This window comes from Furipterus horrens, unplaced genomic scaffold (genome assembly GCF_987537825.1).
Source record: "Furipterus horrens unplaced genomic scaffold, mFurHor1.1.pri manual_scaffold_5, whole genome shotgun sequence".
Classification (NCBI taxonomy): Eukaryota; Metazoa; Chordata; class Mammalia; order Chiroptera; family Furipteridae; genus Furipterus; species Furipterus horrens.
The window spans coordinates 107,702,243-107,728,022 of NW_028327175.1; the positions used below are offsets into that span (position 1 = coordinate 107,702,243).

The 25,780-nt window shown below is 42.6% G+C and overlaps 1 protein-coding gene across 1 annotated transcript in view; it reads left to right on the plus strand.

Moving 5' to 3' along the window:
- CPPED1 (calcineurin like phosphoesterase domain containing 1) overlaps positions 1-25,780 on the plus strand; it is a 119,979-nt gene that overhangs the window by 71,992 nt on the left and 22,207 nt on the right. The window contains exon 3 of the mRNA XM_090276994.1: positions 4,988-5,410. Coding sequence (XP_090133120.1) covers positions 4,988-5,410 — 423 coding nt within the window. The remainder of the gene's footprint in view (positions 1-4,987; positions 5,411-25,780) is intronic.

The following is a 25,780-nucleotide window of genomic DNA, read 5'->3' on the forward strand; positions in this document are numbered from 1 at the left end:
GCTAGGAACAGCAGCTTTGGAGTCAGGCTGGTTAACCCCAGGTGGACCTGAATTTAGGGCTGCCAGATTTGGCAAATAAAAGTACAGGAATACAAATACTGCGTGGGGCATACTAATACTAAAATACTCGTCGTCGGCAGCCGTCCGTCTCGAGAGACGATGGTGTAGCTTCTTAAGAGTCTATCTGCACCGCCGAGAATGGCTGTGCAGTCCGACTCGGGAGTGACACGGTATCTGTCTCCTCCCGTGTTGAATCGACATCTTACGATGACGCTGGAGTGTCCTCTCCAGTGAAGCTGAAGCTACAGAGCCTGGGCAAGGTGATATGGAGGGTCTGCTGTTGCCCATGCAGCAGACCCCCCCTCTCTTCGCAGCTGAAGGGTCCAAGGGAAAGACGGAGTCAATACAGCTTGGCTTCAGGTGCGCCGCAGGAGTTGCCGGTGTTGACTACAACGTCAAACCGCCTTAGGGACTCCGGCTCCGGATTTTCTGTCGGGGTTTACTCCCTTAGCCTTTCCCCTGAAGAGGTATGCCGCAAGGCAGCGGAGGGTTTTTGGAGTCAGAGTTTTCCTTCTCTGATGTGCCCTGACTGGTAGATCGAACCAGCGACACTTAGCTCGCAGGCCGACGCTCAATCCACTGAGCCAAACCAGCCAGGGGTAATACTAAAATACTATCCTCTTGAAATCCATATAACTGGACAGCTTGTATTTCGTCTAGCAGCCCTACCTGAGTTAAAACCCAGTGAGCATCTTATAAACTCTGTGACCTGGAATGAGGGCTTTACCTGTGCCTCAGTTTCTCCATTTGCATTACTAATTCTACTGTGTTGGGTTCTTGTAGGAGCAAATGAAATCATTAGTGTAAAGCACTTAGCTCAGTGCTGAGACCTAATAGGCACTCCAAAAAATGTAAGCTTTTTATTTCTTGCTCTGGCTTGTACACTCTTCATGGTCCCACTTCCCAAAGGGTACCAGGTTGTCTTTCTGACCTCTGTGCTTCAGCCTGCTCTTTCTTTGCCTAGGAAGGCTTCCTTTTTTCTTCAGCAGGCCCTAATTACCCCTAAACCTTTGCTGTTTGATTGGACTATTGCTTGCTCTGGGAAGAGTCTCTCACACCTCTCAACTGTGTAGGTCATCCCAACCCTGTGCTTCCACAGGGCCCAAGGCTTCTAGCACAGAACTTCCCAAGTCGCGTGATGCCATGTCTGGTTCCCCTTCCAGACTTTGAGCTCCATGAGAACAAAGATAACTCACTTCCTTGCAGTGGTGTTGCCATTACCTAGCACACAGTGGGACAGCAAGTGTGCTGAATAAATGCCTATCTGAAGACAAATAGTTTCTATTCTTCTAGCTTTATGATAACTGGGGCATTTTAGATTTTGCCTCTGACTTTGAAAGAACAGTGAGTGTATCTGGAGTTTTAACTGTGAAACTTCTATTAGCTTTTCATTATGTTGTATATTTAAAACCCCAAATGAGACCAAAGATTTAGGTATATAGCCACTGGTGCCAAAGTTCAGATTACAAAATGGAATCTTCAAGTAGAAGAGGCAGTCTTTCTAAATAAGACCTCACCAAGCACCTGACACCAGCAGCTCTAAACAGAAATGCATTGTCATCCCTCCTCCTGAGGGGACTGGCCAGCGCCAAAGGTGAGCCTGCTTATAACTGTCCTGGAGCTTCTTTGTCCGAGGGCATTGCTTTGTCTCTTGTCAGCATCAGCCTTGAACCATGTCTTACATGTACCAAGTGCCTAATAGTCTTTTGTTAAATTGAATATTCTGTCATTATGTATGTACACATCTTATAGTAGCACCAAGGCTGGCTCTAAAGAACATAAATACTAGAGACCTGATCACTTTGGCGGGAAAATAATCTACGGAAGACTGGCCGATAGTAGCAAGTTCAGACAATGACAGACACTTACATATTTTCTCCTCTCTGTTTTCTTACACAAACAGGACAAAGCTTACACATATTTGCGTGGTCTTTTTTTGTTCCATTTCTAGTTTCACAGTCCTGTTCTAGTTTTTATTACCTTGTGCCTGAGAACCATAAAATCGCCTCTCTGCCAACCCCCTTCTCTCTACTCACCTCCCACTAAGCCATCCCGCCTGCCTTTGGCCAATGAATCTTTATGGGGACTGAGTCCTAACATGACAGCACCCTTCTCAGAACACACCAGGGCTCCCACACCCTCGCGGCCTCCCTCTCCTGTGTAGTGCAGGTGCACAGGTGGTTGGGACATTACTTTCAGAGGTACACATCACCTTTATTCTGGGCATGGGCCAACCTTACTGGGTTGCCTTCCACTCCAAGAACTCCAGGCTGTGGGTGTGTCCGCAGTAAGAGAAATCCAAACAAGACTTCTTAAAAGGCTGTGAGCTTCTTGTGTGGTGGACCTTGAGCTTAGCTCTCCTGGATTCTACAACTACCAAAAGCTGATCCTGAAATCATACAGAAATTCAGGGGGCCCTTGCAAAAGGAAAAACAAAGTTGGAGGACTCACATTTCCTGATTTAAACTTATTAGAAACTACAGTAATCAAAACACTATGGTACTGTCATAAGGATAGACATAAAGATCAATGGCATAGAATTGAGAGTCCAGAGATAAACCCTCACAATTAGGGTCAATTGATTTCTGACCCGGTTGCCAAGGCAATTCAATGGGAAAAGGATAATTTTTATAACAAATGGTACTAGGACAGTGGGATAGCCACATGCAAAGGAGTGGCTCCACCTCTTGTTTTTATTTATTTATTAGGATTAAATATAAAAACATTTCAGTGACATGGAAATTCTCAACTCTTAGGCATCTGACAATGTAGCTAAAAGTAAATGAATATGCAAGTTGGCAGAATTTCAAGAAGAAATGGATTGATCCATAATTACAGTAGCCACGTGACCAAGTCTTTCAGAAATTGATACAGATCAATAGGCTAAAAGCAAAGAATAATGACATAGGAGATCTGCACCACACCGTTAACAAGTGTGATTAAGTGGAAATATGAGGAACTGCATAAGCAACAATTAGAGAATGCACATTCTTAATAAGCTCACGTGGGGAATTTAGAAAAACTGGTGTATACTTGGTTGTAAAGGAAATCTCACTACTGCTAATCTTTTTGTAGTAATAATTTCTGAGATAGTTTTGTGTTTTCCTCTATTTCTTTCCTGAGTTATTTCTACCCATTCCTATTTCACCTCTCCCTATTTTATGACCATGTAGATGGATTCTTTTATTTCTGCTTTATGATCTTTCTTAGCTGTAATTGCTTTGTAAAGACTTCTTTGCTTTCTTTGTAATTCATGATGGAAATGAAATGTTGGGTTATAATTTTCATCTGCTTATGGCAACCTTTTTTTCATCATTTTCTTAGGCTGTCTTTGCACAATACTGAGCATATGCCTCAGGACTAACATGGTGAGGGAAGTATGCCTTCTCCCCACTTTACTTTTCTCGGCAACGCTTCAGAACAGTGGACACTGGAAACATTGGAAGTTGACTTCCCAGTTTGAAGGGTAGAATTTGTGTGTCTTTGGCTCATAGCTTGCCCCCACTAACTAAATCAGTGCCTTATACATAGTCTGCACTCAGTAAATATTTATTGAATAAGTTAGCACAGAAAGGCTCAAAAAAAAGATATGTAATTGAATTGTTCATTTTAAAACCCATTTATTAAAGTTGTGAGTTGTGCATTACTATGAGAAGTGTGGAAGCCAGGAATCTGAGGGAGGAGGGTCCGCACACATTTTCCACTTTTTTAACCAAATCATCATCTCCACACTGAGTCCTGGGAGCCAGAGGGGACACACTTACTGTTAGGACGTTGAGCCCTTGCACTAATGGGATATGAAGTCCCCCTTTCTCTGCACAAGGGGTGTTTGGTAAGATGCATGTGCCAGTTGATCACGCCATTCAGCTTCTAAGAATGTTTCCTATAAAGGTGCTCACACAGTTTAGAAGGCCATGTGTATGGTATTAAAAACTTCAGTTTGGGACTGATGTTCAAAGCTGGATCCACACACCATACGGGTACTCAAATCATGATCCATTGAGTTGAGGCAGAAGAGTTATAACTGTTTATATTTATTTTTCATCTTAATAAAAGATAGAAATCAAGCTGCACCAGCATTTAATATTACAATGACTCCACCGTCATTCAGTCAGAAGCCTTGGGTCAAATGGCCACTTAGTCATTGAATTCCAAGGCATCCAGAGGGAAGGACAGATCAAACCAGGGGGTAACGGTTCCCATCTCACTTGTTGATTTGCTTTTAGCATGTTATTACTGTATTTTTCACACCATAAGATGCACCTGACCATGAGACGCACCTAGGTTTAGAGGAGGAAAACAAGAAAAAAAAAATATTTTGAACCATATGCTGTACTAAATTATTTAATAAAATATAACAGAATAATATTTCAACCATGTAAAGTGAACAGCAGTCAACAGCGGTATTAAGAACCATGATCACTGTCATTAACAAATGAGGAGAGACTTTAAGGTTCAAGTACTCTTCTAGTTTTCTGGGAACCCCAAGAACTCATCATCGCTAGTGTCAGAATTTATGAAGCTCGGTTGCTCACAATCACTGATATCACTTTCTTTGCTGTCTTCATACTGACCAGAGGCACTAAGATTCATCAGTAAATGGGACATTTAAGCGTCCCCAGGGGTTTTGCATGGGCCCACCGCTTCCTCTTGTAACAGCCGTTGCCACCGCTGACAGGTCAGGTAATACACATAATGGTCTGTGATGCAATATTCGCTCCACAAGACGCACAGACATTCCCCCCCTCTCCCACTTTTGGGGTGAAAAATGTGTGTCTTATGGAGCAAAACAAACAAACAAAAAAACGGTACTTTTGTCGTTTCCATGTGCTCAGTTGAATGGATTTCTAGATTGTTCCCTCTTATTTTGCATTAGTAAATGTATAAACAGCCTGGCCATTAAAGGATGTGACCCTCACTCTTTCAGGGGCGCCCTGGCGGAAGGAGCAGACAGAGGACTTGCAGCGGGTGCTCAGGAACGTGGACAGTGAGATCCCACTGGTCCTGGTCAGTGGCAACCATGACGTGGGCAATGCCCCCACCCCCGAGACCATCGCGGAGTTCCAGCAGACGTGGGGAGACGACTATTTCAGCTTCTGGGCCGGGGGCGTCCTGTTTCTCGTCCTCAACTCCCAGTTCCTTTACGATGCCTCCAGGTGCCCTACCTTGAAGCAGGCCCAGGACCAGTGGCTGGAGCAGCAGCTGAGCACCGCTGGGCAGCGGAAGTGCCAGCATGCCATTGTCTTCCAGCACATCCCACTGTTCCTGCAGAGCATCGACGAGGACGACGACTACTTCAACCTCACCAAGGCCGTTCGGAAGGAGATGGCAGACAAGTTTGCCAAAGCAGGTAGCGGGCAGGACCCCAGGTGCCTGGGTGGAAAGGTCTGAAGAAGAGGTTTCCAGATCCTTCTCCTGCCCCTCTACAGCCTGGCGAAGGGGAGAGGGGGTGGGGCTGCAGACAGAACCAGGTTCTGATCCCAGCTCTGTCACTCACTGGCCGTGAGGCCTTGGACAAGCGGCTTAGCCCTTCCCAGCCTCAGTTCCTCATCTGTAAAACAGGAATAGCAGAAGGAGTTCTCCTAGGCTGGTCACGAGGATTAAATGAGAAGAGGCTGTAAAGCATTAGAATAACCCCTATCCTATAAGTACTAAAGTTGTGGGAGCTCTCACAGCTGAGGACGGGGGCCCTGCAGGTGGGAGTATGACAGACAACACATACCCCCAGAAAAGGGAAGCTGCCAGGGGCACCTTTTCTCATTTCTCCAAGAAGCAGGCGCTTGTCCCAGGGCAGATGATCTTTAACAACCAAGCTTCACGCTCCTTTAGATGGAACCTGTGACATCCTGGGGTGGGGCTGCAGTGGGCAGGCCCTGGGGCCTCATCGGTTTCCTTAGGAGGAGACCAAGTTCTCCAGAACCAGGAGAGAGAAAGGTATTTGGGGTGATCTTACATTAAGTGTATTTTGTCTGTTGTACATTTTTAAGTGATCAGGCACTTGTCACATGTGTACACACTCACACAAAAGTAAGATGCTCCTTTTGTAGAGATCTTGTTTTCTGATGTTGCCCACACACCTCATTTCTCCTGGTAGCACTTGCAGTATTCCTTGCACAGAAAAGGGTGTGATCTGAGCCGATCCCCTGAGGTGCCATGACTTGCTAGCATTCCAATTTTGACAACTCTTGTGTCTCTTGTTTTGGGCCTAATACCACCTTTAATATCTTTCCAGAGTGTACTTCATCAGACTTTGCTAAAATTTAAATTTATTTCTTAGAAGGTAAGGAGAGGGAGGTGGCCTAACCAAGTAACAATCATTTATTAGAATGTTTTTTAAGTCCTGACACTTTTCTTTTCGTCTTTGAATACTAAATGAGTTCACATTTACTTGTGAGAAGTACAATAGGCCCTTCTGTGTTTCTGAGGCATTTTACAAAAAGCTTGCATAATTAGAGACATTTTCCAACTGTTCCATGGAGATGAAGTTAGAAAATTTCTATTAAGGGCCTTGAGATTTTGTACCGTGCTTGAGTTGGTGCAGAAAACCATTTTGATGCAAGGAAATAGTGTCAAGATGGCATCAGCACCACCATGGAGACTATTTTGTAACTGGAGGATAATGTCAGAGAGAACATTTAATGCCACTGAAATGATTTCTTTCATATCAAAAGATAAATGATGCAAATGCTGTCTCCATGGCTACTCTTTGTTCTCCAATCTTGTCAGCCATAGTCTTGAGTGGCGTGTGGTTCTGGGTTTCTCATCGTAGGATGGAGCACATGAGGACCCCAAGCACCCCCAGATATTTATAAAAAGAAAGCCCACTGCTCTAACAGGGCATCCTTGGGGAAGCCTGCTCCCCCTCCATCAGGAACTCCAGAGGGTGGTATCATGTCTGGGACGCACCAGCCACCTCCCTTGCCCAACCTGCAGCCTTGCAGGCTCAGGAAGGATTTGTTGGCACACCCAGAGCTGGTCTCTGTCTGGGAGGTGGACTCCATTTGCTCTGGCTCACAGAGACTACTGTCTACCACGAGAATGCCAATTAAATAACCTAGGGCAAGACTGAAACACTCCTCTCAGCCCCCGCAGTGTAGTCTCTTCCCAAAGGCAGAGCAGCATGGGGCCGCAAATTTTAATCAGGAGGTTGCTGGAGACAGAGCAGGGATCTAGGTTTCCTGTTCCACTCTAAAGGACATCAGGTTCTGGAATCCTGATGGCCTATCTCCAGTAGGGCCTTCCTGCCCAGGAGGACTCATAATATGTCATGTGACTTTAATTCTACCTCCTTAGTATCTCTCCAGCCTGTCTACTCCTTTAGGCCACCATTGTCTCTCAACCGGGGCACAGCAACAGCTCTGAACTGGTGCCCCTGCACCATTCCATTCCATCTCCACCTACCAGCCAGAGGGGCACGGCGCTCCACCGCCCCCTCACCCCCAGGAGAGGCCCAGCTCCTCACCTTCCCCATTCCCTCTGCCTCACCCATTTGGCCTGGCCAATGCCTCCTCAACTCTGACATCTTCAGTGTGAGGTGCACCCTGACCCATGCCATTTTTTCAGCTTTCCTTGATCCCAGCGGATTTGTATGTCTTGACTTGTCTGAATCCCCCACTAGACTAAGCTTCTTGAACACAGACACTGTTATAGTCACCTCTTCATTCGGGAGGCCTGGCTCAGGTCAGCTCATACTGAATGCCTCATCCATGTTCGTGGGATCATAAAGGCCTGAAACTGACTCACCCTCCTTTCCTCAGGGACAGGCTGACAGCAGCTCGTGTCTTTGGTTAGCACCACTGTATGCCAGGCACGGAGCAGACTGAGTCCCCAGGCACAGGCTTTCCGTGGTGTGTTCTGAGTGTCAGCACATGTCACGTGGCCTCCAAGTCCTTTGGTCCTTGTGCACCTTTCTGCTCTGATCCACATGCAGGCTTTCCAGGTTCACGAAGCAGTCAGTTCTCTCTTCATAAGTGGCCCCCAGTATTCCCACCAGGCACCACTTCACGCGTGATAAGGTGTCTTCTACTTGGCAACTGGTGCTAGGATCTTCACCTAGACCCGCTTATAAGGAAAACCAGAGAGATGGATGCCCTTCTTGCAGTCACCTGTCAGTTTTAGTGGCTTAACCAAATCAGGCTCTTTGCTTAGTGGCCTTTTAAACACAGAACAGACCATGGGCAACATCAGGAAGAGATTGGACCAGAAGTGGGCACAGCCCTGGCCGGCTGAGTGGCTGCTTGGCTTAGCAGCTCAGGTAGGGGGTTCTCACAGGGTGTGCGTGCACCTGTAACTCAGTGGTGCAGGGGGCTGCTGGGGTCACAGCAATGGAATTCGAATTCATTTTGGAAAGCCAGAAATCCAAGTGACGTTTTGTAAAATTAATTAGCTTGAAGACCATGGTAAAATTGGAGGTGATGATGGCAAGATGGTATTTAATACTGCCTCAGCTTTTTCCTCCACAGCAATATTATTCCCTAGTACTATTTCAGTCTCATTTATCTCCTTGTGTTAAAATGCCAGTACTCAAATATATGTCAAAAGCTCATCAGAATATCCAGGGTAGCTTTTAATTATGATAATTGTGTTGTTATAAAATATCCTTTTAAAGAGCACATCCCTTCCAAACTACCTTGGAGGTAAAACCCAGCTCCTTTCTGGCAAGCTTAATGAATAATTCTGAATCATTGTGTGGGATGAATAAATGATTTAATAATGAACATCAACAATCATCTCACATTGTTGCATTAATTTCTAAATGGGATGAGGCAGATGAGGAGGAGGGGTGTTACTATACAATGGGCCACTGTGTGTGTAAGGATGCGATCTCTGAATCAGGCCTGCAAGCTTCCCAGCTCAGGTTTCCCTAGAAACAGATGCATTCTGTTTCTCTTTCTGAAGCTCAGTAAAAACCTTCTTTGTATGATATAAAACGTTGTCAATAGCCAGTGCAGATAAACAGTTATCAGGGCGGGACAGATGCACAGAAGCGAAGCAGCACCTGTTATTTTCTGTCTTCTTTTTGCTCTGCCTGAGGATAATCAATTTCATCATATCCATGGGATGTCGAATTTGGTTTTTCCCTTAATTCACCTGATACCTAGTTGGACTTGCAAAGACAGATAGTAGGTGATGAACTCTTGGTTGAACCTGGCCATTATCTCCATCCTTCATGCCTTTTTCAGCAGTAGGTTAATATGTGACCCCAGCTAATATGGTTTCCAATCTAAAAACTCAATCTTAAAAAACAAAAGTCTTATTCTTTAACTCTTTGCCTTGATGTCTTGATACCTTTTCATCTTTCCTCTCTTCAGCAGAGAGATTAGAACTGTGTAGTGGAGAGCCAAGAGTGAATTTGGCAATTATGAAAAATCCCAGTAAGTGACCTTTCCTGGACAAGTTAATGAGTAATTTCACAGAATTAGTTTCATCCCTAGTATTTATGCTAAAAAGCAAACAAACAAACAAACCTAGAGACAGAGAGCTCTTAGCCCAAGGTTATGGTCTTAGAATTTCAAAGTTTTAAAGAACAAAAATGTTTCACTTTATAGGAAAAAGAAAACACCAAATCGTTCTCTAACATCTACATTGTATTGAAAGTATTTTATATCCTGGGTTTTTTCAGAAAGTAGGATCCCAGCTTTGTTCACCTTTTTAAGCCCAGTCCCTAGCGAAGACTGTCACATAGTAGCCCCTCAATAAATTAATATTGGTTAAATGGAATTGATTTAAATTTGATTCAAATCTATTTATCAGCAGAATCATAAATAATGTCCATATTACCCATAGATCAGTGTTTGCCAACTGACTTTTGGGTGGGAAATGCATTACCTAGAGCAGGGGTTGGCAAACTTGCAAACTTTTCTTGCAAAGGGTCAGGAACTGTGGACCACATTCTTTGTGGAGACTACTCATCGCCACCTTCGCAGCGTGAAAGCAGCCACAGAGGAAACATGGAGCAAATGGGCATGGCCATGTTCCAGTAAAACTTCATTCACAGAAACAGGTGGCAGGCTTACAGGCCGTAGTTCTCCCACTCTTGGCTCAGAGAAATGCTCCCATTACAATGTGTCACTCTTGCTCTCCCCTGTGACCTCTCCACACCGCATACATCCAGTTCCAGGAAGCCCTGGTGACTTCGCTGAGACAACTGTCTGACTCAGTGCCCAGAACTAGGCTCAGCTTCCTCGGTGGAGGGTGTACCTGGGTGAGGCACATTCCATGGGAGGCCCTCGATGTAATTGGAGCTGCAGGCGGAGGTGGAAGGGTGCTGGAGGCACTTACCATCTAAGATTTGAGTGTTTATTTTAAGATGTGTTAGAAAAAAGATAGCTTATCAATTTAAAGAACAATGTTAGGTAAGTAATAATATGGGCAGTATGCAGGTAAGGGAGAAAATGTGAAGGTGGTGCTGGGTGACGCGTTCATGCCTGTGGGGTGGGTGACAGCATATTACGGTGAACAGACGGGCTTTGGCTTCGGATAGACCTAGATTCACATCCTTTGGTGCTGCCCCCAGGTAAGTGGCTCCACGTGAGCTGCTAACCACCTTTCTGCCATAGTTTCTCACGTGTTAATGAGAGTTGATGTGACGATCACTGAGGGGAATGTAAAAGCACTTGGCACCGTGCCTGGAACGTAGTACGTGCTTGGTAAAGGTTTGTTTGTCGTCATACATGTGGTGAGCTCCTAGCAGGTAAATTTGCTTTGGCAGGGGGTCTGGCTTTGCCCTTGAGTTAGAGCAGGGCTTCTCACCCTGGAGGTGCTGGCAGGAGGGTGGCAGGATCCTGTGGGTGCACATGAGACACTCCAGGCAAGGACAGGATGTGTGGGACATGCCTGCAGTGTGCTAACAACATTCTAAATCAAAAAAGGAAGAAATTAGCAACTCTTCATAATACAAACCACAGTAAATGAAGCTACACAAAAAACTTCTTGGCTCTTAGGAAGACAGAGTCACAAGGAATCTGAGATTTTTCACAGTGGATGGCAGTGCATGTTATTTTTAGTTTTATCTAAAGTGTATATTAGTTTAAAAGGTTGGAAAGCACTGAACTAGATGGAAAATTTATGTGGAATTTAGTGATAGAATTTGTTTATTTTTTAAAGCATATACCTTGCCAATTAATGTATTACTAAACACAGCTTTGAATACATAACTTCATAGTCATATTTTTCTAAATCTAGCATATGTGTTCACAAGGAAATGGCAATCAATCAATTTATGATGCCCTCCGTTTAAAATGCATTTTAAAAACTATCTTCTGGCTTCTTTTCTTAAACTACCTTTCAAGTGAGAACTTATAGCCCTATTTGTAAGCATGTGTAAAACCAGAGTTTTTGATATCAGCTTCAGGAATTTACCCTCTTTATTTTTAATAATTTGGCCTTGACTTCGTTTTGTGAATCAATTCAGCATAAAACATCATGCTTTTGTCATTTGAAGTTTGTGTTTCATTCTTTATAAAACTAGATAAAAGACTAACTGCTGAAGCTACATCTGGTGCAAAGTGATGGATTACATTTCCCACTTTGGAGGTATCCTTAACAGTTGGACTAATTAGAGCTAAAACCAAGTCCTGATGGTAAATATTTGTAAATTGAGAATCTGGCATGTGGAAATGTGTGCTGTTGGTTCCCAAAGTTAAGTCAACATTCATTCATTCCACGGACAGCTTGAGCCCAGCACTAGGCACTGAGGATGGGAATGACCAAAACAGATAAAGGCCCTTCTCTGGTATTGTAGATCACATTTAAACTAAAAATTTTTCGAAACTTGTTCAAAAAATCGTATTGCAACATTTCTAAAAGGAGCCACAAGTGCATGGGAAACAGCAATGTCTGTTCATCAACTCAGAATATTATATCTTCTCATTTTAGGTCATGTTCTAAAATGACCTCAATGAGCAGTGGGATTCCTTTGTCAAATTGAAACATCCCAGCCATGGCCGGGTAGCTCAGTTGATTAGAACTTCATCCCGATACACCAGGGTTGTGGGTTTGATCTCCAGTCAGGGCACATACAAGAATCAAATGAATGCATCAATAAGTGGAATAACAAATCAATGTTTTTCTCTTGCCCTCCCCCTTCTCTTATCTCTCTAAAATCAATCAATAAATTTTTTTTAAAAATTGCAATTTCCCTCACTTAGCTGAACATGCATGCTTACTTTCTGTACTAGCTCAGGGTATTTTGTATCTACTGGGCTTGCTTTCACTTGAGGCATTTACCCCCATTATATCCAACAGTATAAGTACAAATTTAGGATAGTGCTACATAAAATAAGCTAGAAACTGCTTTAATTTTATTTTTCTATTTTACTTAACAAAAATGTTTGCATATTGATGATTCCTTTGGAAGTGAAAGAATGGCACTCAGTTAGGTCAAGCCTCCTGGTGCAGATGTGGCTCTTCATCCCCCTGTCATAACCCCGAGGATATCCTGACCTGTCTGCGGTCTAGGTGAGGACACCACGCACACAGTAGGGAGGAGCAGGTAGAAGAGGCTTCGTCTGGAGCAAGTGTGGTGTTCCCTTAGCCATGTGCCTCCAACTGGGCCACCCTGCCTGTGTGGGGCTGCACTTCTGGCTCCCTTGGTGGACTGTGACCTCATTTCCTCCGTTGTACTGCTGAAGGAAGAGCAGTTTTTCCTCCTGAAAAAGACAAAGAATTAACAAGCTTCTTGAGAGCCGCGGTAATAATGTTGAGTTGTATTATTCCTCACATTACTGTCAGTGGCTGTCCTGATCTGATCGTCACCACAGCCTGCACAGCGCCCCTACAGGGTGCTGGCTTTCTCTGCACTTCACTGACAAGCTAACTCAAGTCCTCAAGGCCAAATCTTTTGTTTGGGTCACAGAGCTATGAAGCAGGGATCAGATGACAGATAATCCAACATCTTGTACAGATGTGCTATTAATATTATCCATCTAATGTCATTGATATCATTATAAAAATACTTAAATGACAACATTAGAGAAATTGGTGTGTAAGAAACACATTTTCTCTTTTGCCACAAGTTCATACCTCTGACCCACACTGCTGGGTTGCCCAAGTGTTGTCAGAATGGGAATCCAGCTCTTTGTGGCCATGTGTTCTGCCGCTGCTGTGCCTTCCACACTGGGGAGCCACATCCCAGAGACAGCCCTGTGATGTGCCACCAGTGGGTGCTAAAACCCACAGGGGAACCATCTTCTTGACCATCAATTTTACTCTCTAAGCCATTTAAAACACAATTAACATTATATTAATATAATAACAACAATTATTATTATTATTACCACTCACTAAATTCTATACTTCAGGGAGCATTCTGACTTTATAGACAAGGAAACTGAGGCACGGAGAGACCAGTCTGTTTACCCAGATTCACACAGTTGGGAAGAGGCAGAGCTGGGCTCACATCAAGGGCTCTGCCTCTGGAGCCTGACTTCTTAACCACGCTGCTGTCTGGGTAATGAGGAGAGTGTGCATTGGGCATGGTGTTCACAGACAGACGAGAGGAGCCAGCCGAGCAGGTCCCATTTGCTCACCCACCACATCCACTTTCCACCTGCCCTTTTTAAGGGGCTCTCTCAGAGAAGGAGCTGGCCCAGCCAGACTTTGAAGCTTAGAATGGGAACGTCTGAAGGGGTCTGCAGAGTAAGGGTCCAGGGAGTCCACTGGACATGGAATTTCCCTCTGGCCTCACCAGCCAGCAGTTTTTCTTTCAGAGTAAGCCTCTGAGCTCATTCTTTCACCTTGAGTGTGTGAATTGTGCCTTCCGTGGGCAAAGATGCTGTTTTTGTTGTTTTTCCTGAAACAGGGAAGCATCTTTACTAGCCCCACAGATCTCTGAGGGGCTGCCCAGGGGCACAAGTTCAGTTAAGCTTTTATCTGAGAATTATAGGCCCCTGAAAAAGGTCACTTAAAAAAAATGGGGACTGTAGCTCTAGAAAAATAATGGAAAAATAAAAATAAAGGTTGATTTGAGACACTATCTTTTTTTAAAATTGTTTTTCTATTACAGTTGTCCCACTTTTTCCCCCATTGCTTCCTTCCACCCCACCCACCCCTTCTCCCACAGTCAGTCCCCATTTAGTTGTCCATGTCCATGGGTCATTTGTACTAGTTCCTTGACTAGACCCTTCCCCTTCTTACCCCCCTTCTCTCCATCCCCCTCCCCCCTTGTTACTGTTAGTCTGCTCCTTGTGTTTATATGTCTCTGGTTATTTTGCTCATTTGTTTGTGTTGTTCATTAGTTTCCTGTATTAGGTGATATCATATGGTATTTGTCTTTCATTGCCTGGCTTATTTCACTAAGCATAATTCTCTAGTTCCATCCATGTTGTTGCGAATGGTAGGAGTTCCTTCTTTCTCTCTGCTGCATAGTATTCCATTGTGTAAATGTATGACCTTTTTTTGATCCATTCACCTAAAGATGGGCGCTTAGGCTGTTTCCAGCACTTGGCTATTGTAAAAGAGCTGCTATGAACATAGGGGTGCATAGGTTCTTTTGAATAGGTGTTTCAGGATTCTTCGGGTATAATCCTAGCAATGGAATTCTTGGATCAAAAGGCAGTTTCAGTTTTAGTTTTCTGAGGAAATTCCATACTGTTTTCCATAGAGGATGCACCAGTCTGCATTTCCACCAACAGTGCACTAGCGTTCTCTTTTCTCCACATCCTCGCCAGCACATGTTGTTTGCTGATTTGTTAATGATGGCCATTCTGACTGGTGTGAAGTGGTATCTCATTGTGGTTTTTATCTGCATCTCTCTGATGGCTAGTGATGTTGAGCATTCTTTCATATGCCTATGGGCCCTCTGTATGTCCTCCTTGGGGAAGTGTTTGTTCAGGTCCTTTGCCTATTTTTTAATTGGGTTGTTTGTCTTCTTCGTGTTGAGTCATACAAGTTCTACATATATTTTGGAGATCGACCCCTTGTCTGAGGTATCATTGGCAAATATGTTTTCCCATATGGTTGGTTCCCTTTTCATCTTGCTGATGTTTTCTTTAGCTGAGCATAAACTCTTTAGTTTAATGTAGTCCCATTTGTTTATTCTTTCCTTTATGTCCCTTTCCTTAGGAGACGTATCGGTGAAAATATTGCTACGTGGGATATCTGAAATTTTCCTGCCTATGTTTCCCTCAAGGACTTTTATGTTTCACGGCTTACATTTAAGTCTTTTATCCATCTTGAGTTTATTGTGGTGTATGTGTAAGTTGGTGGTCTAGTTTCATTTTTTTGTATTCCATGTCCAGTTCTCCCAGTACCATTTGTTAAAGAGGCTCTTCTCACTCCATTTGATGTTCCTTCCCTCTTTGTCAAATATTTGTTGACCATAGAGGCCTGGGTTTATTTCTGGGCTCTCTATTCTGTTCCACTGATCTATATATCTGTTCTTATGCCAGTACCAGACTGTTTTGATTACAGTGGCCTTATAGTATTGTTTGATGTCAGGTATTGTGATTCCTCCTATTGCGTTCTTCTGACTCAAAATTGCCGTGGCTATTCGGGCTCTTTTTTGGTTCCATATAAACTTTTGAAGTATTTGTTCTAGCTCTGTGAAATGCATCACTGGTATTTTAATAGGGATTGCATTGAATCTATAAATTGCTTCGGGTAGTATGGACATTTTAATGATGTTGATTCTTCCCATCCATGAACATGGTATATGCTTTGATTTACTTGTATCTTCCTTAATTTCTTTCTTCAGTGTTATGTAGTTTTTCGAGTACAGGTCTTTTACCTCCTTGGTAAGTTTATTTTTAGGTACTTTATTTTTCTTGTTGCTATAGTAAATGGGATTTTTTTCTAGTTTCTATCTCTGATATTTTATTGTTGGTGTACAGAAATGCCTTCAATTTCTGAATATTGACTTTGTACCCTGCTATTTTGCCAAATTCACTTATTAAGTTGAGTAGTTTTTTTCGTGGAGTCTGTAGGGTTTTCTATAAACCGTATCATGTCATCTGCAAATAGTAACAGTTTTACTTCTCTTTTCCAAATTGGATGCCTTTTATTTCTTTTAATTGTCTGATTGCTGTGGCTAGAACTCCCAAGACTATGTTGAATAGGAGTGGAGAGAGTGGACATCCTTGTCTTGTTCCTGATCTCAAGGGCAATGCTTTCAGTTTTTGCCCATTGAGTATGATGTTGGCTTCAGGTTTCTCGTACATGGCCTTTATTATGTTGAGGTATGCTCCCTCTATTCCCAGTTTGCTGAGTGTTTTAATCATAAATGGGTGTTGTACTTTATCAAGTGCTTTTTCAGCATCTATTGATATAATCGTGTGGTTTTTGTCTTTCATTTATGTGGAGTATCACATTTATTGATTGCGGATATTAAACCATCCTTGCATCCCTGGGATGAATCCCACTTGATCATGGTGTATGATCTTTTTAATGTGTTGCTGGATCCGGTTTGCCAATATTTTGTTGAGGATTTTAGCATCTACGTTCATCAGGGATATTAGCCTGTAGTTTTCTTTCTTTGTTGTGTCTTGACCTGGTTTTGGAATTAGGGTAATACTGGCTTCATAGAAAGAGTTTGGGAGTCTTCCCTCTTCTTCGATTTTTTGGAATAATTTGAGAAGGATAGGAGTTAGTTTTTTAAATGTTGGGTAAAATTGGCCTGTGAAACTGTCCTTTCCAGGACTTTTGTGTGCCAGGAGTGTTTTGATCACTGCTTCAGTTTCACTGCTTGTTATCAGTGTGTTCAGGCTTTCTGCTGCTTCTTGATTTAGTTTTGGAAGATTCTATGTTTTCAGAAATTTGTCCATTTCATCTAGGTTTTCAAGTTTCTTGTGATACAGTTGTGTGTTCATTATCATTTGTTTCCAGAAACTTTTTGATTTCTTCTTGATGTCATTATTAACCCATTCATTATTTAATAGCATGTTATTCATTCTCCATGAGTTTGAATGTTTTTGAGTTTTTTCCTTGAGGTTGATTTCCAGTTTCAAGCCATTGTGATCTGAGAAGATGCTTGATATAATTTCAGTTCTCTTGAATTTGTTGAGACTTGTTTTGTGTCCTACCATGTGGTCTATCTTTGAAAATGTTCCATCTGCAGTTGAAAAGAATGTATATTTTGCTTTTGTGGGTGAATGGTTCTCTCTCTCTCTCTCTCTCTCTCTATATATATATATATATATATATTAAGTCCATTTGATATAGAGTGTTGTTCAGTGCCTCAATATCCTTGGTGTTTCTTTGCCTTGGAGATCTGTCCATTGTTGACAGCGGGGTGTTAAAGTCCTCCACTATGAGTGTGTTGCTGTCAATATCCTTCTTGAAGCCCTTCAAGGTTTTTCTTATATATTTCGGTGCTCCTATGTTGGATGCATATATGTTTACAAGGGTTATATCTTCTTGATGGATTGTTCCCTTAAGTATTATGAAATGTCCTTCTTTGTCTCTTTTTATGGCCTTTGCTGTGAAATCTGTTCTGTCTGATGTAAGTATTGCTACCCCAGCTTTTTTTTCATGTCCATTTGCTTGGAATACTTTTTTCCATCCCTTCACTTTCAGTCTGTGTAGATCTTTTGTTCTGAGGTGGGTCTTTTGTAGACAGCATATATGCGGGTCATGCTTTCTAATCAATTCAGCTACACTATGTCTTTTGATTGATGCATTTAATCCATTTACAATTAAGGTTATTATTGATAGCTACTTATTCATTGTCATTTTTCCCCTTCGTACCTGTGTTCTTCTCTGTCTCTCCCTTTAGCATCTCTTGCAATGCTGGTTTGGTGAAGATGTATTCTTTTAGTCTTCTTTTGTCTGGGAAACTCCTTATTTCACCTTCCATTTTGAGTGAAAGCCTTGCTAGGTAGCGTAGTCTTGGTTGCAGACCTTTGTTTTTCATTCCTTGTAATATTTTTTGCCATTCCCTTCTGGCTTGTAGTGTTTCTGTTGAGAAATCTGATGATAGCCTTATCAGAGTTCCTTTGTATGTTATTAGCTGTTTCTCTCTTGCTTCTTTTAGGATTCTCTCTTTGTCTTTGAGTTTTGCCATTTTACCTATGATGTGTCTTGGATTGGGCCTGTTTGGGTTCATCTTCATTGGGACCCGCTGTACTTTCTGGACTTGCATGACTTTTTCTCTCATCAAATTAGGGAAGTTTTCTGTCATTACTTTTTCAAACAGATTTTCTGTCCCTTGCTCCTCTTCTTCTCCTTCTGGTATTCCTATGATACAGATATTATTACATTTCATGTTATTCTGCAGCTCTCTTAAAACCTCTTCATTCTTTTTCAGTCTTTTTTCATTTTGTTGCATTGTCTGGGAATTTTTTTCTACGTTGTTACTTCAGCTCAGTGATCTGATCTTCTGCTTCCTCTAGCCTGCTTTTCATTCCTTCTACTGTGTTCTTCAATGCAGAAATTATATTATTCATTTCCTCCTGGCTCTTATTGATAGCTTCTATGTCCTAGTTAATGCTAGTATAATTCTCAGCAAGTTCCTTATAGTTTCTCTGGAGTTCTTTATAGTTTTCTTTGAGTTCGCTGAGCTCATTGAGCTTCCCTATACAGTATTCCCTCACTTATCGCAGGTATTACATTCTAGACCCCCGCCCCCCATAGGTGAAAATCTGCAAAGTAGGAATCTTACATTTATTTTAGTATTTATATATTTTTAAGGCTTTATAAACCCTTCCCACACACTTATAAACCGTTCCCACTCCCTTATTAACCTTTTCCACACTTTTATAAACACTACTTACGTTCTTAAACATATTCTACCCTCTTAAACCTATGTAACTTTAACAACATACATATACAGTACCACAAAATCCCATGATATAGTGAAAAATCCGCAATAAATAAATATAATATTTTTTAAAATTCTGCGATACAGTGAGGCCATGCTAAGTGAACTGCAATATAGAGAGGGATTACTGTAATCCATATTTTGAATTTTATGTCTGCTAGTTTGCTTCCTTCTGTTTCATTTAGCACTCCTTCTGGGGATTCCTCCTTTCCTTTTAATGGGGGGTTGTTTCTCTCTCTCCCCATTTTTGTGACTCTTCTTTTTTGTTGCTGCTTCTTAGATTTATCTGCACTTCCTGGGTCTGCCCCTGGTGGCAGATCGTGTACCAGTCTGGGCCTTGGCAGCCTGTTAGAGACTACCAGAGATCTACTACCTGTGTCTGTCTCCTTTAGTTGTTAATCTGTTCAATCTGTGATCAGCCATCAGGCTTAAGCACTGAGGGTGGGGCAGATTAATTCCCATTGGCAGAGCTATTGCTTCCCATCAGGCTGATGCCATTTTGGAGGGGAGTGGTCTGCCTGCAGTATGGGGATGAGTCAGCACTGAGACCAGGTCAGCTGCTCCCTCAGTTCTCTTCTCAAAGCCACTGCCCCAAATTCTCCTTAAGCATCTCTAGTCCTCTCTTCCCTCCCTCTGCTGGAGCCCAGGGTAAGTGGGTGCAAATATATTTTCATACATAATCTTTTAAGAGCTCTTTGTCTCCGGCTGTTTCTTTCAGGCCAGCAAAAAAAAAAAAAAAAAAAAAAAAACCTTTGACTTTTCACTTTTTAAAGCTGGATGCTATCTTACTTTCTGCTCTGTTGCTGTAGGCTGGAAAGCCCAGCCGGGGGTTTAGACCCTGCCCTTCTCAGGGGCAACCCCCGGCTGCTGAGCTGTTTCTCAGTCCCTTCAGCTGCCACCCATGGGAGCCCAGCCAGCCCTTTTGCATCTCCACACTTCCTACCAGTCACGTTGTGATGAAGCAGCCTTTTCTGTCTGTCTGTGGTTATAAGGCTTATCACCAGCTAGTGTTCCTTTGGTTATTCCAGATGATTTCTCCACAATTAAGTTGTAATTCCAGATTGGTCCTGGGTGGTTAGTGTAGCTTCCACTTACTCCTCCACCATCTTGGATCTTCTTGAGACATTATCTTGATTAAAAAGAGACCAATTATGACAACCAGTTTATTTCAGCTTGATAAAGCGTTAGTTGTTACTGTGAATATGCACCAAGTCTCAGAATGAACAAAGAACAAATCACATGTCAGCTTGCTCTCCTTGGCCAAAGTTGTCTAAAATAATTGTCTGTCAGCATCCTGCACTTTACATTGGGCGCTGGCAGCAGCATCATGGAGGGTCATTTTGATAAGAGAAAAAACTATTTGCTGGTTCATCAGTTTTCCTAAGGGTCTCTCTCTGAATCCATCAATAATCTGATTATTGCCTTTCTCAGGAGCTAAGCTGCGTGTTTACTCTACCAGAGCTTTATTTGTCAATGACTTCCCCATAATTCCACAGTTCCCTAGCGCCAGTTTCTTGGCTTTATGAAATTTTGCATCTTTAGTATGATTTGTGATTTAACACAAAGGTTCTGTCTGCCTCGTTGCACAGGTTGGGGTGTTTTGAGTAGGTGGCTTTGTTTCTAAGCAATCCATTTATGAGCGTTTTCTGGTTATTAAAAAGGTCCTTTTCATACAACTGAAATATCATTTGAGCATTTTAGAAGCATAAGATTATGTCATTATTGTGTCATTTTAACCATAAACCACAGGTAATGTGTACTATATAGACATACCACGTTCATTGAACTGTTTACATTATTGGACATTTAAGCTGTTTCTACTTCTTTTCTGTGATGAATACTGCTACAGTGAACTTCTTCATGCACGAAAAGCCCAAATCTTAAAATAAAAATGCTCATGAGTGCAAACAGTGTGGCTGCCATCTAGTTTGTACTCCTACTTCATGCAGGCTTCACTCTTTGTAACACATGCTTCCCCTCTTTTCTGTGGTGCCCAGGCCTCTGCCTTGCCCAGCTCCGCTGGAGCTCAGGGGCAGCTCCCATTCTTCCCTGGACTCCTGAGCAGGGGCATACCTTACTTTAGGGCTTCTGGTTAAGATGGAGGCATAGGTAAACATCACTCGCCTCCTCGTGCAACCACAGCAAAAATTACAACTAAACTACAGAACAACTATCACCCAGAATTGCCAGAAAATCAAGTTGTATGGAGGCCTGACAATCAAAGAATTGAAGAAGTCATATCCACATGGGTAGGAGGGGTGCAGACATGGAGATGTTGAATGACCAGTCCAACCCCCATGCATGGTGGATAAAAATCAGGAGGGATACCTTGGGAGTAAGGAATCACAGTCCCACACCAGACCAGCCAGCCCAGGGTTCCAGTGCCAGGAAGATAAGTCCCCACAGCTTCTAGTGGTAAAAACAGTAGGGGTTGGGGTGGTGGAAGAAACTCTGGGATTCTCAGGAGTCTCATTTTAAAGGGCCTGCGACAACTTTAGGACTTAACACAGACTCACTCCCTCTGAGCTTCAGCACCAGGGCAGCAGCTAGAAGGGCCCCAGTGGCATATGAGGAGAAACTGAAGTGTCTGGCATCAGGTTGAGTGCTGGGGGACAAAACTCCAGAGGCCAGGCAGTGGCATCGTCCTCTCGCTGAGCCCTCCCCCACCCAGAGCCACAGAGCAGCAACTCCATATTGGAGATTCCATCAACCTGCCTAAGGCTCCACCCCACCCAATTTACTAGTGTGCTTTTCTACAACAGGCCACGCTACTAAAGGAATCAAAGCAGTTCTACCTAATACATAGAAAAAAACACAGGGAGGCTGCCAAAATGAGGGGACAAAGAAATATGGCCCAAATGAAAGAACAGAATGAAACTCCAGAAAACGAACTAAACAAAATGGAAATAAGTAATCTATCAGATGCAGAGTTCAAAACACTGATTATAAGGATGCTTAAGGAACTCATTGGGTATTTAATGGCATAAAAAAAAGACCCAGGCAGAAATGAAGGTTACACTAAGTGGAATACAGAAAAATTACAGGGAACCAACAGTGGAAGGGATGAAGCTGAGAATCAGATCAGTGATTTGGAACATAAGGAAGAAATAAACATTCAATCAGAACAGCAAGAAGAAAAAAGTCCAGAACAATAAGGATAGGCTGAGAGCCTCTGGGACAACTTCAAATGTACCAACATTTGAATCGTAGGGGTGCTAGAAGGAGAGGAGAAAGAGCAAGAAATTGAAAACTTACTCGAAAAAATAATGAAAGAACACTTCCCTAATTTGGTGAAGGAAATAGACATACAAGTCCAGGAAGCACAGAGTCCCAAACAAGATGGACACAAAGAAGACCGCATCATAATTAAAATGCTAAAGGTTAAAGACAAAGAGAGAATCTTAAAAGCAGCAAGAGAAAAGCAGATAGTTACCCACAAAGGCGTTCCCATAAAACCGTCAGCTGATTTCTTAAAAGAAACTTTGCAGGCAAGAAGGGACTGGCAAGAAGTATTCAAAGTGATCAAAAGCAAGGACCTACAACCAAGATTACTCTATCCAGTGAAGCTATCATTTAGAATGGAAGGGCAGATAAAGCGCTTCCCAAACAAGAGAAAACGAAAGGAGTTCATCAGCAACAAGCCATTATTCTATGAAATGTTAAGGGGACTTATTTAAGCAAAAGAAGATAAAAACTATGAACATTAAAATGGCAACAAATTCACAACTATCAACAGTTGAATCTTAAAAACAAATTAAGTAAACAAGCTGAACGGAAACAGAATCATAGATATGGAGATCATTTGGAGGGTTATCAGTTGGGTGGGCGAAGGGAGAGAATGGGGGAAAAGGTTCAGGGATTAAGAAGTACAAATTGGTAGGTACGAAATAGACAGGGGGATGTTAAAAACAGTATAAAAAGTGGAATATCCGAAGAACTTACATGCACAATCCATGGACATGAACTAATGGGGCATTGCTGGAGGGAATGGGGGTACAGGGTGGAGGAGGGCAAAGGGGGAAAAATGGAACAACTGTAATAGCATAATCAATAAAATATATTAAAAACAATGTACATTTTTAAATTTATAAAATTAATGCCTGAAATTGGTCTTGGTAAGGTATAATTTGACGAGAATGTTTTGTGGAAGAGGTTCTGCATTTTCATTAAAGAGTTATTGGAGCTTTTGCCACTGGGATGGGGTGCTTTGATTGTTATTACATTCTTACATGCATTTGTGATCACTTACTGTGCATGCTCTCTGCATTTCCAAACTGGGGGACAAAGATAATAATAGTCTACACTCAAAAAACTCAGAGTCTAGGGGGAGAAATCAGGAAAGGGACCAAAGCCTTCCTATCAATGTAGAAGTCTTGGAATGGGGATTTCATGACACTTTAGAGAGTTTTTTAAATATTTAAATTCCTTTATCTATAAATCACATTTGAAGATGTGGTATTGCTTTGCTTAGCTACCTGTTGGGTAGGGGTGTGGTTTCCCTGAAGAACGTGTGAATAGTGTCCCGCCTGTTGCCATGGGTGAGCTCCACATCAAGAACATGTTAATATTCCTTACTGTTTTCGTCCTTTCCTCTTCCTTCATTATTTTTCCTTCCTTCCTTTACTTTAATTCATAACAACTTTTACTTCATGGTTGTGTCTCCATGAAATCAGTCTGTCAAAAGTTTGCTTTGGGGGCACTCATTCAGTTAATTTGGTAGATTTGGAATTGCCTATTTTGTGCTAAGCCCTAGTAGCATGGCAAAGATCACTTGGAAGGGAAATAAACCGTTTTTGGGTGACTGATTCATCAATACATGGAAGCACTATGATTAGTGCCCCCATTTCCTGTCTTCAGATCAGATTTATGGAAGAGCTATTCTTAACCTTGTCAGGGTCACTGACCCTCTGACCAGAGGTGTCCATTCTTTATAAAGGTAAAGCCAAGTGCCTCTGGGACAGCAGGGGGTGGTAAAAGGGACTCTGTAATTATATACAAATTATGTGAGTATATTTTTTTCTCTTAAGAACTGTGAAAGCATCTTACGAGATGTTAATATTTGTTATCTGTGGGTGGTGGGAATATACATGTTATATTACTTTTTGGACTTACCTGACTCTTCTTAGTTTCTCAAAAAAATGAAAAAACAATAATGAAAAGAATCCCTTTAATGAGGTCTAGGTCAGGGGTTGGCAGACTGTTTCTGCAAAGGACCAGATAGTAAATATTTTAGACTTTGTGGGCTAGAGGCAAAATTGAGAATATTACATTGGTACTTGCATAAACCTAAATGTAGTGATTTAATAATGTAAGAGGCATTCTTAACTCATATTCTTTATAAGCAAACAGACAATGGGCTGTGGTTTGCTGACCCCTGGTCTAGGTACTTAAGATCAATCATTGTTGTCACACATTTAAGGATAACAATTACAAATCCATCGATTTTCAAAAATGTATGCCATTTAGCACTCTCCACACTTAATCTCATCTAGCCACAAGTGCAAGGCTAAAATTGAAGGGAGAAAAGAGTTTTTTCATTCCTGGTTGACCATGTTTCAGGCGTTGTAATAACTCACCGTGTGTTGTTTGTCTCTCACTTCCAAGTTGCCTCCGTTGTCTTACAGACGTGGCCTGAGGCTATGGAGCCGTCCTCCCCCTCTGTGCCGCGGCCCGCCTGGGACCCGCGCCTGAACACGTGCACCACAAAGCAACCTCACGAGCAGTAGAAAGAATGTCCAGAAGAACACTGACAAAACAATACTTCCATGGAATCCTACTGAATTCTACCCTGTCAAGGAAATGTCCTGGGACCTCTTATTTTGAAAGAGCTTCTGAAGGCCAGCTTAAGTAGTTCTCAGAACCAGATTATGGTCACCCATAAGGAGTTACTGTCCTAAAATATACACTGTAGGATTAATTCCTTTTGGCTGCGCTCCAGCTCACCCGGCTCAGACAGGGAAGTTGATCGTCTCCTGGGGTGGCTCAGGCTCTCTGATGAGCTAACTCAGGGACCAGGATCTTGCCTTAATTCTGGCTCCCCACACCCCATGCGGCCCTTCTCTTGAGTTAGACTTTCTCAGGTGGCTGCCACGGCTCTGGACGTCACTTAACAACCACCAGAAGCAGAAAAGGAGACTTCTTAAAAGAACCAGAGCCTGTCCCGGGACCCCCAGCAGGCATCCTCCCCCAGCTCCCTGTTCAGAGCTGGACCACAGACCCTTTCCCAGCCCTCGAGTGGCCGCAGGAAGAGACTTGCCACAGCTCCCTCAGTCCCGGTTCTGGGGATGGGGCCCAAGACCTCCCAGAGCAGGACATTTCCCAGAACAAAATGAGGATTCTTTCAGCAAAGAGGAAAAGATGTGATACTGGGAGGCAACCAGCATATCTTCATGGTAAGGCAGAAAGAACCCCATGCTCACACCTTATTTCAAAAACAATGCCAAAAAACATTGTGTTCCTGTGTGCAATAAGGAGCCTGTGCTGGGTTTTAAACTCATCATCTCTGAGACTCACAGCACTTCCATGAGGGATCTGTCATTACACAGTTTTTAAAACTGAGGAAATGGATGTTCAGGGAAGTAAAAATAGTTTATCATGAAACACTGAAGTAACAACAGGATTCAAAGTCAGTGTTCATTCCACTCTCTTTCACCCATCAGGAGGCCTGACGTTACCCACATGAGGGTAACACCTAAGGAATATGGCAATTCTTATTCAATATCAGAAAATGCTGGAACTCTTCTTTTCCTTAGATGATATTGGCAAAGAGGGAAGATTTGAGTTTGTCCTTTAGGGCAACTACTAAAAATGTAGCATGTGAGTTGCCACAAGTTTCAAATATCCAACCGTCCATTCATTTATCCGACAGTCATTTTTAGAGTGGCAGCTCTAGTCCATTCATTCTGGAGATAGATATTCAGTTACCTAGATTTGGTCTCTGCCCTCACAGACCAGGAAGACACCAAG